Below are 15,416 nucleotides of genomic sequence, written 5' to 3'. Positions count from 1 at the left end.
GAACAAAACCAACCATGTATCTAATAAAAATATTAACCAATAACGATCCACCTTTAACCTAAACCACCTACTGGTGTAACTGTTTAATACCTGTTAATCCAATAATCCTATCAATACATGTAAATAATTGATGTAAAATACAGTTTTTCATCTTTTCCTGATCATCAGATATGACCCAATTGGACGTTCAGAGGCTCCGTAGTGAACATGGAAACACCGTCATCTTCTACAACATTGATTCACCAGTAAAACCCATGGATGGATCAGTGACAGAGGATGGGCACACTAGGTTTATGTTCAAGAAGAGATCAAATTAACAAAAATGTACAAAATAATAAGTAACATGAAAAAATAAGCAGAAAAATGACTGAAATGAAATAAAAATTAATAAAATAAGCAGGAATATGAACAAAAACAGGCAAAGCAATCAATAAAATGAACAACATGAATAAAAAAATGTTCAAAAATAATAATAAAAATAACAATAAAAATAAAATAAGCCACAAACTGGATGAAACTGAAGAAACAATAATAAACCCATGAAGTTGAATCAATGACAGTGGATGGAAACACTTGACTTATGTTCAGTGAATGATAGATTTAACTGAAAAAGTCCCATTTTCTTCAATTTTCTCAGTTTTCATATAATAACCTTTGAATTTACATAAGAACATCTACATGATCAGATAATTAAATCTAGAAAAATTACATGATTTACACAAAATAAAATGTAAAATACAGAGGAAAATATTATAATAAACAGTGATAAATACGTTAGTTGTGGGTCTTTACGGTTGAATATTCAACCCTGTAGTGACAGTTTTTAACCACATGGTGGAAGCAGAACCAGTAGCTATAACTGGTGACTTCGATGATGTTAAATCCTTGACAGGATGACGGTGTCAGTGATTTTAAGGTAAATATAACAAAATTAAATAATTTCTGCCGTATTATTTCCTCTCCTAAAGTATTTTATGTCATTTTCTTGAACATATTAAATATCTTATGTTACTGCGACTCACACTATCAAATCTTATTTACTGGATCTTTAATCTGGTTTTGATCTGCAGCTAGTCCACTTGGGGGGGCGGGGGGGTTCAAGATAATGAAAGTGGATGTCAGGAGGAAAACAAGTTGTACCTGCTGGTAACCATGGTAACAGACCACATCTGCTGCCACCCCCACGGTAACCATGGAAACATACTTCATCTTGCCCCCCCAACAGTAACCATGGTAACACATCTCATCCTGCCTCGCCTTGACAGTAACCATGGTAACAGAGCTCTCCCTGTCCTCCCTGACAGTTACCATGGAAACGTACATTACCCTTGACCCCCTGACTGTAACCATGGCAACAGACCTCACTCTGTCATCCCTGACAGAACCATGGTAACACACCTTACCCTGCACCCCTTGACAGTAACCATGGTAACAGACCTTGCAGGGTGAGCTTGGCTCTGCAGGACGCCGACCCGACGCTGTTTGTAGCGACGCACGTGTATTCTCCCGAGTGCCTCATCTCTCCATGGCTGATCTCCAGAACCGCCGTGTTGTCATCATAGGACATGGAGAACTCGCCGCCATGTTGCAGGGGTTCGCCATCCTTCATCCATGACACCTCAATGGGGGAGGAGCCGGCGACGCGACACTCGAAGCGAACCGCTTGACCCTTGGTCTGCTGGAGGCTGGTGATCTTCTTAGGGAAGGACGGAGGAGTTTTAGCCTCTGGACATGGACAGAAAAAACAGGACAGTGAGGCATGATGGGAATTTAACCCAGAGTCTATTATACAGGTCACTGTATTGTCAAACCAAACACCAATAAATACACAAATAATAGAAATATTATAATGTAACATTAGATCTGTAGATGTGGACAGATGAGGTTATGTTTAATACACCAAATTACATACACAAAAAATTAAACTAAACTGAACTACACTAAACTGAACTACATTAAACAAAACTAAACCAAACTAAACTAAACTAAACTCTATGTCTATTAATAGATCAGCGGTTCAGACTCCATCCAGGTACGTCTGGTCATGTGCTCACCTTGGACGTTGAGTCTGCAGGTGGAGGAGGCAGAGCCTATCTTGTTCTCGGCCTTACAGGTGTACTCTCCAATGTCGGCCTTGGTGGCCTTGCTGAGCTTCAGACAGGCTACGCCCTTGGAGTACTCCAGCTTACAGGTGGGGCTGGACCGGACCTTCCCGTCCGCCTTGAACCATGACACCTTGATCTCAGGTGTTCCTGCCACACGACACTTCAGACACACGGCATCTCCGGACGTCACCTCCATCGGCTCCAGAGACTCCACAAAATATGGAGGCTCTGCAGGGACACACAGAAACAGTAAGACCTCTGAAACACCACACACCTGCTGGTCAGACCTGGTACTGCACCCTGTGATTCCATCTTTGACCCTGACGCACATTAAACCAGACTGACTTCTATGAAGATGCCGCCTCTAAGGGCGACTTTTACAGGTGGTTTCATTGTGTTTTATATATATGAGTATGATTTACTTATATGAAACTATTCATCGATAGACGACAAAAAAATAAGACAAAAATTCTGCCACATTTTTTATCACTGTCAACAAACACGGAGTCATTTAGAACTCAATCAACTTTTATTGTTTTGAGTTTCACACTTCTTCCATTTTCTATTAATATTTTTGGAAAAATCCACTGTTTTTCATAGTTTCTACATTATGATGACAAAGAACTTTCACTTAATTTATGAACTAAGGTCTCAACTCAATGAAGTCACATAGTTAAAGTCAGAATGAACTCTGATAAGTAGAAGCATCAGTTTTCTCTAACAGAAAAACACTGATGACAAACAGATGTGGATCTAAAGACGCATTTCCATTTGTAAACCAATGAGCTTTAATTAAGTCCATGAATCCATGTAATGACATACAGCAGTACTACTTTTATGTAAATATCTAAATGTGTGTACAACCTATTGAGTTTTATTACTTACTACTACTACTGCTACTACCATTATTATCATCATCATTATTATTATTTTTATATTGTTTGTCTTTATCTTTATGCTGCACATTTTTTTCTTGCACTTTACTCTGTTGCTGCCTTGACCAGTGAATTTCCCCATAGTGGGATCAATAAATTCTAATGTAATTTAATGTAATGTAATCTAATCTAATCTTAACTGTGTTTTGTTAATTGTTCAGTCCAATTTTCAACCTGGTCCAGTGGAAAATGATTTTTTCTTTGATGTTTAAGTAAATTAGAGTTAAACTATATTCATAATGGACGGCAAGGATGTGTAAGGGTCAGAGGTCAGAGGCGGTGGACGTACCCAGGATGGACACGGTGGCGTCACAGGTGTCAGTGCCGGCGTCGTTGGACACCTGGCAGGTGTAGCGCCCGGCAGCGTCAGCGGTGTCAGTGCTCAGACACTCCAGGATGCAAGAGTTCTCTGTGGTGGTGAAGTTGTACTTGTAGGAGGCGTAGATCTGCTCCCCATCCTTCAACCACGTCACCGTGATCTTGGGTGTCCCCGTGTACGTACACTCCAGCGTCAGAGGCTTCCCTTTCTCTACAGACACGTCCTTCAGTTTCTTGGAGAAGGCGGCGGGTTCTGGAAGACGTAATGAAACAGACGTGAACTCAGACACTGAATGCGTCCAACATCACATTCAGGTAAATTTGATCAAACCTGATCTTTACTATGGTTGAGAAGTGACTCTATAGGTTTACTTTAATGCGATTATCTGTTTTTATGAACCTGTCACTTTATTTCTCTCTGATTAATTATAATATGTGAGTAGAACCCATTCCTCATGCACCTACTCTGTTATAGACAGTGGACCGTGTTCTGACTGTATGTATGAGTGCCATGGGCGTCGACTGACCTTTGACCGTCAGGTTGACAGGGCAGCTTTCCTTCCCGGCGTCGTTGATGATCTGACAGGTGTACTCTCCACCGTGGGACCGGTCCACGTTGCTCAGCTCCAGTGTCACCTGGTTGTCCTTCAGGTTGAAGGTACATCCCCGTCCGGGCTGGATCTCCTTGGCTCCTCGGAACCACTTGAGTTTGAGCGGAGCGCTACCTTTGACCATGGCTGAGAAGGTGACGGTGGAGCCAGGCATGGCCTCCAGAGGCTGAGGAGGAACCACGAAGGATGGAGGCTCTGGGTTCACAAACACAAACCAAGATCAGAACCCACGACAACGACGCCCAAGGAAAACAATAACACCACAATCAAACCCTGTTACATTTGCATTTACACTGGTTACACTGTTACATGTACATTTACACTGTTACATGTGTGTTTACAGTGTTACAAGTATGTTTACACTGTTACATGTATGTTTACACTGTTACATGTATGTCTGCAGTGTTACATGTGTGTTTGCAGTGTTACATGTGTGTTTACACTGTTACATGTGGATTTACACTGTCTCATGTATGTTTACACTGTTATGTGTGTGTTTACAGTGTTACATGTGTGTTTACACTGTTACAAGTGTGTTTAAACTGTTGCACGTATGTTTACATTGTTACATGTGTGTTTACACTGTTACATGTATGTTTACACTGTTACATGTGTATTTACTCTGTTACATGTATGTTTACATTGTTACATGTATGTTTACACTGTTACATGTGTGTTTACTCTGTTACATAAGTATTTACACTGTTACATGTATGTTTACACTGTTACATGTGTATTTACTCTGTTACATGTATGTTTACACTGTTACATGTGTGTTTACTCTGTTACATAAGTATTTACACTGTTACATGTATGTTTACACTGTTACATGTGTGTTTACACTGTTACATGTGTATTTACTCTGTTACATGTATGTTTACATTGTTACATGTATGTTTACGCTGTTACATGTGTGTTTACTCTGTTACATAAGTATTTACACTGTTACATGTATGTTTACACTGTTACATGTGTGTTTACACTGTTACATGTATGTTTACACAGTTACACATATGTGTACATTGTTACATGTGTGTCTACACTGTTACAAGTATGTTTGCACTGCTACATGTGTGCTTACACTGTTACATGTATGCTTACACTGTTACTTGTGTGTTTACACTTTCAAATGTATGTTAATGTTACATGTATGTTTACACTGTTACATGTATGTTTACACTATTACATGGTTGTTTACACAGTTACATGTATGTTTACACTGTTACGTGCATGTTTACATTGTTACTTGCATGTTCACACTGTTAAACGTGTGTTTACACTGTTACGTGTGTTTATACTGTTACATGTATGTTTACATTGTTATTTGCATGTTCACAGTTACATGTGTGTTCATATTGTTACTTGTATGTTTACATTGTTACTGGCATGTTCACACTGTTACATGTGTGTTTACACTGTTACTTGTATGTTTACATTGTTACATGCATGTTCACACTGTTACATGTGTTTACACTGCAAACTGTAAATGTTACATTTATGTTTACACTGTTACATGTGTGTTTACACTGTTACATGTATGTTTACACTGTTATATGCATGTTTACACTGAAACGTATGTTTACACTGTGACATGCAAGGTTACACTGTTACATTAGCATATTTTTAGACTATTATATTTTTAAATTTTACCCTTTCATATAGAATATCTCTAATTTGCACATATTTCGATTGCACACTATTTTATATTTTTTAGTATATGTCAGTATCTTATGTGTTATTTAGATGCAAGTGTACTGTCACTCGTAGAGACCAGATTCTATTCTATTCTATTCTATTCTATTCTATTCTATTCTATTCTATTCTATTCTATTCCACACATAATTTAAACTACACAAACGTAGAAAGAAAACAAATCAACAGATGAGGAACCCGGAACGATGAACCTCTGAGGTTTGAAGATACAAACCAGGAAGAACATCCACCATGATGACAAGGAAATAAACCAACGTAACATTAACTATTAACACTAAACATCACAGAGGAATGACAGCAGATAAACAGACGTTAATGAGGATGAAGACGAGGAGCCTTGTCTCCTTTTACTGTTTATTTCTTTAGTCATTTGATAATAATCTTGTTGTTTTGTACCAAATAAACTTCACTTACTTACATCAACAGTACATGAACAGCTGCTTCACCTGGAGTCCACACACTTTACACCACAACAACACAAAAACACACTACGAACTACACTAACACCTTAGACTGTAACATCTAATGTCAATCTAAATCCTAAAAATCATCATCTAACATGAAACTGAGCCTTTAAACACCAAGCATGGTATTCTACGAGAAAACTATTATTAAATGTGTTTCCAACAATCTGATTTCCTGTGTATTTCCAAGTTGTGTTGAAAAAAGACCTAAGTGAAAATGCATTAAACATTTAAATTGATATTGGTGAATTCATAACAAGTACAATGGACACAGCTACAGACATGACTTGTGCACCTAAATTTTGACAAAACTTCTACTATGCATCGGTGAAATGATACTCAAAACAGCAGCAGATAAAAACAGCCAAATACACATTTTACTTTTCAGAAAACCTGATTAAACTTGATTGACTTGTGAAAACATGCTTGATTTATTATTATTATTATTATTATTAGCTTTTGTAATTACTGTAACCCCTGATCTAACCTTGTATTTAAATCACTAACTGCTTTTTCTGATAAACATACTGTAGTATCATCAGCATACAATGATAGATAGTAAAGTCACAATACAGTACTGTACTTTTACTTTATTTACTGTTCATTTTTTCCAGTTTCAAAGCCATTTATTAAGACAGTTATGGCCATAAAAGCATGTAACTCACCTTTAACAACCAACGAGGCCGTGGTTTCACTGGATCCTGCCTTGTTGATGGCTTTACATTTATAAACTCCACAGTCAGACAGTTTCAGTGTGGGCACTTTGAGAGTGCAGTTGTTGTCAGTGAATGAAATCTCATAGTTTGGTCCACTCTCAATCTCCTCTCCATCGTGATACCAGAAGATGGTAAAAGGAGGAGAACCAGACACTTTACACTCCAACTCTCCAGCTTCTCCAACCACCGTGTTACAATCCTTCAACTTCCTGGAGAAGGTTGGAGGAACAATCTTATCTGCTTGGGATGGAGACAACAAGTCAGTGGAAATAATTTCAACAAAGTACATGTACTATGACCTACAGTCAATAGAGCTGGGTATCGAAATGTACCGTAATTCAGGGTTACTGTGATGAACCGAAACTTAAACTAGCAGTAGAAAATTATTTCAGATCTGTCTTGGCAGAGGTCTGTGCTCTCCGGGTGCTTGTCTTGTTCTGATTGAATTGAATATATTGATGACTGGAGAAGTATTTTGGGATTTTTACCAAATCTTGGGTCAAATTTGAAATGATACCCAGCCCTATTCTAACTGTGACAAGGAAAGAAGACACCAACCTAAAACAGTGAGGTTTATTTTACTGAGGTCCTTCCCAACCTCATTCATAACCTCAAATGTGTATTCTCCAGAGTCCAGTTTCTCCGTAGAGAGAACATTCAGGCTGGAAATCATCCTTGAAAATGAGATTTTGTACTTCCTCCCAGAGGCCAACTCAACACCATCCTTAAACCACTTTGGTATGAGCTCTGGTGTTCCACACACTTTGACCTCTAGGGCAGCGATATCGCCCGCCGTCACACTCAGAGCATCGGGTTTATCCACTATCTTAGCTGGTTCTGCAAACAACACAAAAGGAGCAGAGGCTTTTTAATTAAACCTGTTTGGGAAGGGAGGAAAACTGCAAGAGAAAGAGAGAATTATATGATTACAAACCTAGAACAGTCAAGTTAGCGAAACATTCCACACTCCCAGCATCGTTTCTGAGTTGGCAGGTGTATTTGCCTGCCGTGGTTGCATCAGCCTTAAAGACTTTAAGAGCGACCTGGTTGTTCTCAAAGGTGATTTTCCTGTTGTCACCGTCCCTGAGAATGTGATCCTTGTCTTGAACCCAGGACACAGTAATGGGTTCAGAGCCTTTAACAGTGGCCACAAGGGTCACCTCCTCTCCCAGTATCACTGTCATGTTTGACAGTCTCTTCACGAATGACGGCGGCTCTGAAGAGAGGGAAAAACAGCGCAAAAGGCAAAGTCAGCAATGTGCCAAAGTCATGGAAAATCTAATTCTTGATTGATTTGATTTTCACTAATTTTCTACTGACCTCTGAGTTTAACTGATGTCTGGCAGGTGTCACTTCCTACACTGTTTGACACTTTGCACTCATAATCGCCGGCGTCCGAGGCCTCAATCCCAATGACATGCAATGTGGCTGAGCTGCCCTCGCTCACCATCTTATACTTCCTGCTCTCCATCAGAGGCTTCCTGTCTTTGAACCAGGTGACCTGGAACGGAGCTGTACCGCTCATCTCGCAGTACAAACTCACGTCCTTACCCTTCAGCCCTTCAACAGGCTGAGGCACTTTCACAAAACATGGTGGTTCTACAGAGAGATCAGGAAACTGTTAAAAGAGGCAAACACGGGAAGTAAAATCCAGACGGAAATCTTAAAGCTGACACCCGTAACTGCCACAAACGGTGGGGGCAAAAAGCCCAAAACCAACGACGACGAGGGAAGAGTCACAGAACTGTAGCCATGACAGAGGTTACATACAAGGTGGACTTTAAGATGGTTAGACTCAAAGATAAAACAGTGGAGATACTTTGGAAAATATGGAGACTACAGCTAATGTGGTGGAGGTTTCATCAAAAGTATGTGACACAACTAAAATGGTCGAATCTGCCTTTAAACACAACTAAAAATAATGCTAAAGTGGCAAATGGCAGGTGTATAAGAAGGTGGAATCTGCTTCAGAGGGTTGTGTGAACTAGAGTTAAAGCAGCATATAACGTTCATCACCAATCTTTCATCAAATCTGTAAAACCCGAATGATAGCCTAAGTATCATGAATCCATTAGTATTTCTGCGATTTCGTACCTGAATCACTTCCCTCACGGTGGACAAGTTTGAAATGTTTGTTTACATACCAAACTGATATGTCACTCTGGTCTTTTCGGAAATTTTGTTGCAAAGTTCATTATGGGAATGGGAATTCCACGCAGCCACAGTATGGCCACTACAGCAACAAACATGGAAACAGCTTCATTGCTTGTGTGGAATTCCGAAAAGGCCAGGTTTCGGTTTGGTATGTAAACAAACAGATAGCTTGTGATGGAGTACACTTCAAAGTTTTTCACCATGAGGGAAGTGATTCAGGTGCGTAATCACGGAGAGACAAACTAATTTGTGATACTTAGGCTATCACTCGGGTTTTGCAGATTTGATGAAAAATTGGTGACAAACGTCATACGCTGCTTTAAGATGATAAATTGCGAAGGTTGTTGGTTGTGCAAAATTTGTGAATAAAACTCAGATGGGGCAGTTGACTGGGGGAAAGCAGGAGGAATTACAAGAGAAAATGTCTAATTGTTTTGTACATATTGTATTGTTGGCTGTAAGCCGTTGGAAACGTTTAAAATGATTAAGTTAATGGACAACCGGTACAGAAACTGCAGCTAATACTGGGCAAGATGATCCGACCTACAGATCATGGTATGTTTGAGTAAGTGACTTTGGGTGGAACTGCATTGCAGATTTGTAAGATGTGTTGAAGCAACTATTCAGATGGTGGAACTGATGTGAAATTGGTGGAAAGATAGATAATGTGGCAGATTTACGGTAGAAGGTCATTGGGAATATTTGGAATTATAATCAAAGCAGAGTTGTGGAAGATTAATGAAACTGTCAGAAAAATAAAATTGTTGGACCTGCAACTATTATGATGGATTTAGTGAAGTTGTTTTACATGGTGGGATTAAGTCAAAACTTGAAATTATTGCTAAAATGATGGAATATTGTAGGAACTAGCTAAACTGACAGCTTTGGAAGGTTGTTGGGAAAAATAATGATTGAACTAGTTAAACTTTGTTGTAGAGTAAACGTCATGTGATGATCACAACTTTGTGTACAACCTCATAGAATCCAACGGTTTATCTTCAGTTTCCTGAGGACTGCCCAAAGGATCAATAGAGTTCTATCTAATCTAATCTGATTTCCAAAGAAGCGCTTCTGCAGCAGTAACTAACATCTGGAATATGTTACGTCCAGAGTCCTTTCTCTGAGTTGAAAAAACTTGATTGTTTCGTCAAGATGAATAAGACAATCCAACGAGCTCGCAATCAGTTCCAAGAAGATCAAAAACTGGGAAACTGTCATGAAGGAACAGACGATCCTCCACCACAGCTAAAGGATGAACTTCTGACAACGTTACGGATACCAGCTTTAAGCAACACAATTTCTGGTGAAACCTCAACAACAAGAGCCAGTGCATCAGAGAGTCTGATGGATAAGAATGGAGGCTGACCTTTAACGCTTATAGTGGTGCTGCAGCTCACACTGCCAGCATCATTCTGAGCTTCACAGGTGTAAACTCCATCATCATCAAAGCTGCAGGAGAGCAGTTCCAGGACTGCTACTGAGTCTACAAATGAAGTCCTGTAGTTTCCCCCGTCTGAGACCTTGGTGTCGTGTTTGTACCAGGTCACTTTCAGAGGGGAAGTGCCACTGACTTTACACTCCAGACGGAGCGACTCGCTCTGCTTCACAAACTTAGTGGCAGGGAGTTTCAGCACAAACTCTGGTGGTTCTGGAAAGCCAAAATACAGACAAGTTAGCTGCTGGAAGCACGAACAGACACATAAAAGGTTAGTTCTGATTATATGAAGTGGTGTCGTATGAAATCCTTATCCATGGTCAGTTTATCACCTACAGTAGATGGTGATCAGCAGAGTCCCATGACAGGACAACCAGGCATAGAAGTTATTCCAAGGTTAACATTTGTGACATTTTAATTTTTATAAAACATCACTTTAATGTTTGTCGAGCATCAGTTTAACAAAAAAAAGCTTTGTTGAAATTGTACATCTAAATGTTTCTTTTAATGCGTTTTTGCTGATGCTGCTTCTCTAAAGGGTGTCCATACTGACCACAAACTGCTGCAGGTAATACAATGACCATGGACAAAGACCTCACACAATATCTCTTCAATAAATCCAAACTAACACTTGACAACATTAAAGTAGTTAGGAGGTGAACAGATGAGACAAGCTGCAGAAATGAGCTGACGATGATGATGATGATGATGAGGATGATGATGATGAAGGGTTAACAGCAGAGACAGGATGGCTGTGGAAAATGCAGATGAAGCACAAATGCAAAATACAATTTTTAGATAAGAAGCTGCAACAAAAAACAATGTGACGAGATGAAAATAAGTGCTACAAAACCAAGAACATTTTACACAGAATGTTGGCCAGAGATGCAGATGTGAGATAAACACAGCCACGCAAGAAGAAGATTCCAATCCAACCTTTGACGGTTAAGTTTGCACTGCAGCGTGCAGAGCCAGCGTCGTTGCTGACTTGGCAAGAGTAAACTCCAGTCTGTGTGACGCCCACTGAATACAGGTCTAAGAAACAAGACAGGCCCTCCAGCCCCGTGAAACAAGCTCGTCCGGTCATGAGCTCTGTGTCGTCTTTGAACCATTTGGCCGTGAACGGTGGAGTTCCCTTAAATGTACTTTTGAAGCGAACAGTGGTGTTTGGCAGAGCAGCCTGTGACTCAGGCGGCGACACAAAGCTCGGAGGTTCTGAAGAACACAAGACGAAGCAAGTTAAAGAGCTACTCACCTTAGATTCAGGATTACCAGACTGTTTGTAGAGCTTTTCTAACCTTTGACCATGAGTGATCCACTGCATTGACAACTTCCTGCTGCGTTGGTCAGTTTGCAGGTGTAGGATCCTGCATCAGATCTCTCTAGCTGCTCAATTTCAACAGACACTGAATTGTCCTGCTGGATGAGTTTGTGTTTAACACCACTAGAGATTTTGGTGCCATCTTTCTGCCATTCCACAGAAATGGGCAGGGAACCAGATATTTTGCAACATATCTGAACAAAGGAGCCCAAGATCTCCTGCATGTCAACCAGAGGTTTGATGAAACTTGGAGGAATGACTTGTTCTGTTGCCAAAAAACATAAAGCAGTTACACTCAGCATTTAAGAATTCACCACAAGAAACTTTGTTTTATGTTCATCTAGACCAACCTAAAACGACCACTCTGACTCTGCAGGTGCAGCTGCTGATGTGGTTCGCCACCTCGAACACATACTCTCCTTCATCCTCTTTCTGCGCTGACTGAATCTTTAAGCTGCTGATGTTGTTCTCAAAGCTCAGCTTGTGCTGCCTGATGGACTGAATCTCCCTGCCATCCTTCATCCATTTCACTTTGAGCTCAGGAGAACCTGTAACCTTACAGTCCAGACTGACTGGATCTCCAACCGTCACCTTTATCACCTCAGGTTTCTCTGTGATCTTAGGAGGTTCTACAAAACAAAGCCAACAAATCAAGACCTTTGTCCCAAAGAAAGAACTGTGGATACATCACTGACTCAATAGGCTCATTCCAGATGAACACCACCTTGAAACTTGACAAAAGGCCAGTAACATCTGTTTTTTGTCTTCAGTGTGAAGGTTGTAACAGGTATTATTATCAGTTCAAATTTCAAACAGCAGTGACGGAAACATCACCCCTATGTTCAGGTGTTAGCGTGTAAATAAACATTCAAAAGGGTACAAATCTGACCACAGGGAACTAAAATTATCTATTCCATAACAAAAGGATTTGATGTTTTCTCCTTTACCAGCTAAAGTTTTCATTAGAACTGCATTTATTCGTTATTAGGATTAATGCTAAGAGCATCAATCAGACGCAATCCATTTCCATCTGTAGAAAAAAGCAGAAAATAAAGATGTTCTGGAACATCTTATGGTTTTGGTCATGTAAACTCTGTCTCCAAAAACTGCATCTACCTTGATGTCATGAGTTTATTGTTGCTGTTGATCAATCATCGATCATTAATTTAATTGGTATGTTTTGTCCATCGTTCAGAGGAGATATAACCAGCACAGAACGGACTCATCTGGACCGAGCCTATTGTTACAGCACGGACTGGATGGATGTGATTGGTTTAACTCAGATATACCTTGCACTGTGAGGTTGGCAAAGCATTTATCCTGCCCAGCCTCGTTCATCACCTGACAGGTGTATTTCCCGCTGTGGCTCGCCTCACAGGCAGGAATCCTCAGAGTGGCCACATTATTCTCAAACGTTCTCTCAGTCTTTGGATCATCCAAAATCCAGCTCTCATCTTTTTGCCATTGTACAGAGAGTGTGGGAGAACCAACCACAACACACTGAAACTCTGCCATTTTACCCAGAATGGTGACAGTGTTCTCTATCCTTTTGGTAAAGGTTGGCGGTTCTATCAAAGAAAACCATTCAAGAAGATAATTATCACCAACAAATATGAGCAGGTTTGTAAATCTGACACCAGACTAATTTTATACCAACCTTTGAGGGTAAGAATGGTTTTACAGGTGCAGCTTCCCACCTCGTTAGCGACTGTACACTGGTATTCACCCACATCTACAGCGTCACATTTGTGCACCTCTAAGCCCATGGTGCCGTTCACCTGAGAGAAACCATGTTTGGCACTAGGTTTGATCTCCTTTGCATCTTTGTGCCATGTAATGTCAAATGGAGGCGTCCCAGTGACCTGACACTCAAAACCAGCACTGGAGCCTTTGACCACGTCAGTCGGGGTTAACTCTCTAATAAATGATGGAGGCTCTGAGGCAAGAGAAAACACTGTGTCATCGCTGTGTCATATGAACTAACTATAAGTAAACAAATAAGACCTACAACAACTGGCTCTACGTGCAGAAGCAACATTTCCCAATGAAGTCTCCAATCATGTCATAATTTCCTAAAAATGTAACTTTACATTTTATTTGATCAAAAATGTAATAAAAGCAAATAAAGATTATCGTGATTTTAATATTACATTATAGTTTAACGTAATTTAGTGCCATGTTAGATCAAAATTAGATTTAATTGAATTACAAGTTTTATGAACTGGATTAAAAGGTTTGAAAAAAAACAATTAAAGTCACTTACAATCAAACTTCTCCACATATAAACACAGATCATTGAAAGGAGGATCTCTTTTCAATGTTTGGACAATAACTTGTTCCAATTTCAGATCTTTAAACCCAGAAAAACATAAAACTATTTTAAATTAAAATTATTTAAAAACCAAACTGAAGTCAATCAAGATTTCTTTTCCCTGTTTGGGAAATTGCTGAGTCTTTTTAGGTTTTTAATCTCCTCCTTTTGTCTACACTGTCCACATTGTGGTGACTGACCTTTGACCTTTAGCTCCATGCTGCAGCTCTCACTGCCGGCCTCATTGCGAGCCTCACAGTAGTACAGTCCCCCATCCTTTATGTCAGCCCCACAGATCTCCAGAGTGGCCACTGAGTTGACGAAGGCCATCCTGTATCTGTCGCTGGGGCTGATCTCAGAACCTTCTCTGAACCAGTAGATGTCTATCTCAGGTGTTCCGCTCACCTGACACTCAAACATTTTACTCTGACCTGGACGCACCACGGACAAACGGGCTGGTGTCCGAGTGAACTTAGGAGGTTCTATAGAACAAAATACAACACATTGAACTATCCAAAAGAAGAAAACAACCACTATCAGAGTTTTAAATGTCAGAGTGTTTCCATCCAAATGTTCAGCAAAAAGGTCAAGATTGTGTTTTTCTACTGGTTCGATCAGTGCAGCGTTGGATAGAAGAAGAAGAGTAAAAGTACAGACAGTGATTGAAGTACAAGTACAAATACTTAGATTTTCTTATATATCTTATGTTGAAACTCTTATGTTATAATGTTATTGCGTCTTTGGATTTATTTCGTCTTTATTTTTTTGATGACTTTGTCATGTGTTATTGGCTTTTGTGAAGGCTTTTCTTTTAACCCATAAAGACCCAGTGTTACTTTTGTGTCAGTTCCCAAATTAATTTTTCTCTCTATTTAACCTTCCCTTAAGTGATTTATCACCATTTATTTTAACATTGTCTTCTGTATTTTGTGTTTTTTCAGTGAAAATCAGCAATTTTCCTATATTTAATATACTAATCATGTAGGTGTTCATAAAGCTAAGAGTAAAGTTGAGTTTCATTATATCAAAAAAAGAGAAAACTAAAAAAGTGACTTTTTCAGCAAATATATTAATAACTTGACATAAAAACAAGTGTGTCTATCCACTGTCATTGATCAAACTACATGGGTTATTTTTTCTTCAATTTTATTCAGTTTGTGGCTTATTTTGTTCATGTCACGTATTATTTTGTTGGTATATTTATTAATTTTTGTTCATTGTATTGGTCACATTGGTTGTTTTGTTCATTTTGTTATTTTATGCTTTTTAACTTCATTTTGCTTCTTTTTTGCTTCTTTTTCTCACATTATTTGTTTCTTTTTCATTTTTTAAA

At 39.4% G+C, this 15,416-nt stretch overlaps 1 protein-coding gene across 1 annotated transcript in view; it reads right to left on the bottom strand.

Moving 5' to 3' along the window:
* Window positions 1–15,416, bottom strand: part of LOC115412831 (titin-like) — a 237,885-nt gene that overhangs the window by 152,239 nt on the left and 70,230 nt on the right. The window contains 15 exon segments of the mRNA XM_030125488.1: window positions 1,438–1,725; window positions 2,055–2,333; window positions 3,330–3,611; window positions 3,886–4,164; window positions 6,812–7,099; window positions 7,421–7,699; window positions 7,797–8,078; window positions 8,183–8,461; window positions 10,383–10,664; window positions 11,388–11,666; window positions 11,750–12,037; window positions 12,123–12,401; window positions 13,062–13,340; window positions 13,430–13,708; window positions 14,284–14,565. Of these exon segments, the coding sequence (XP_029981348.1) occupies window positions 1,438–1,725; window positions 2,055–2,333; window positions 3,330–3,611; window positions 3,886–4,164; window positions 6,812–7,099; window positions 7,421–7,699; window positions 7,797–8,078; window positions 8,183–8,461; window positions 10,383–10,664; window positions 11,388–11,666; window positions 11,750–12,037; window positions 12,123–12,401; window positions 13,062–13,340; window positions 13,430–13,708; window positions 14,284–14,565 (4,224 nt within the window).

Source organism: Sphaeramia orbicularis, chromosome 21 (genome assembly GCF_902148855.1).
Source record: "Sphaeramia orbicularis chromosome 21, fSphaOr1.1, whole genome shotgun sequence".
In the NCBI taxonomy this organism is placed as follows: Eukaryota; Metazoa; Chordata; class Actinopteri; order Kurtiformes; family Apogonidae; genus Sphaeramia; species Sphaeramia orbicularis.
Note: the sequence above shows the minus strand (reverse complement) of the source record. Positions and strands in the feature narration are given on the sequence as shown.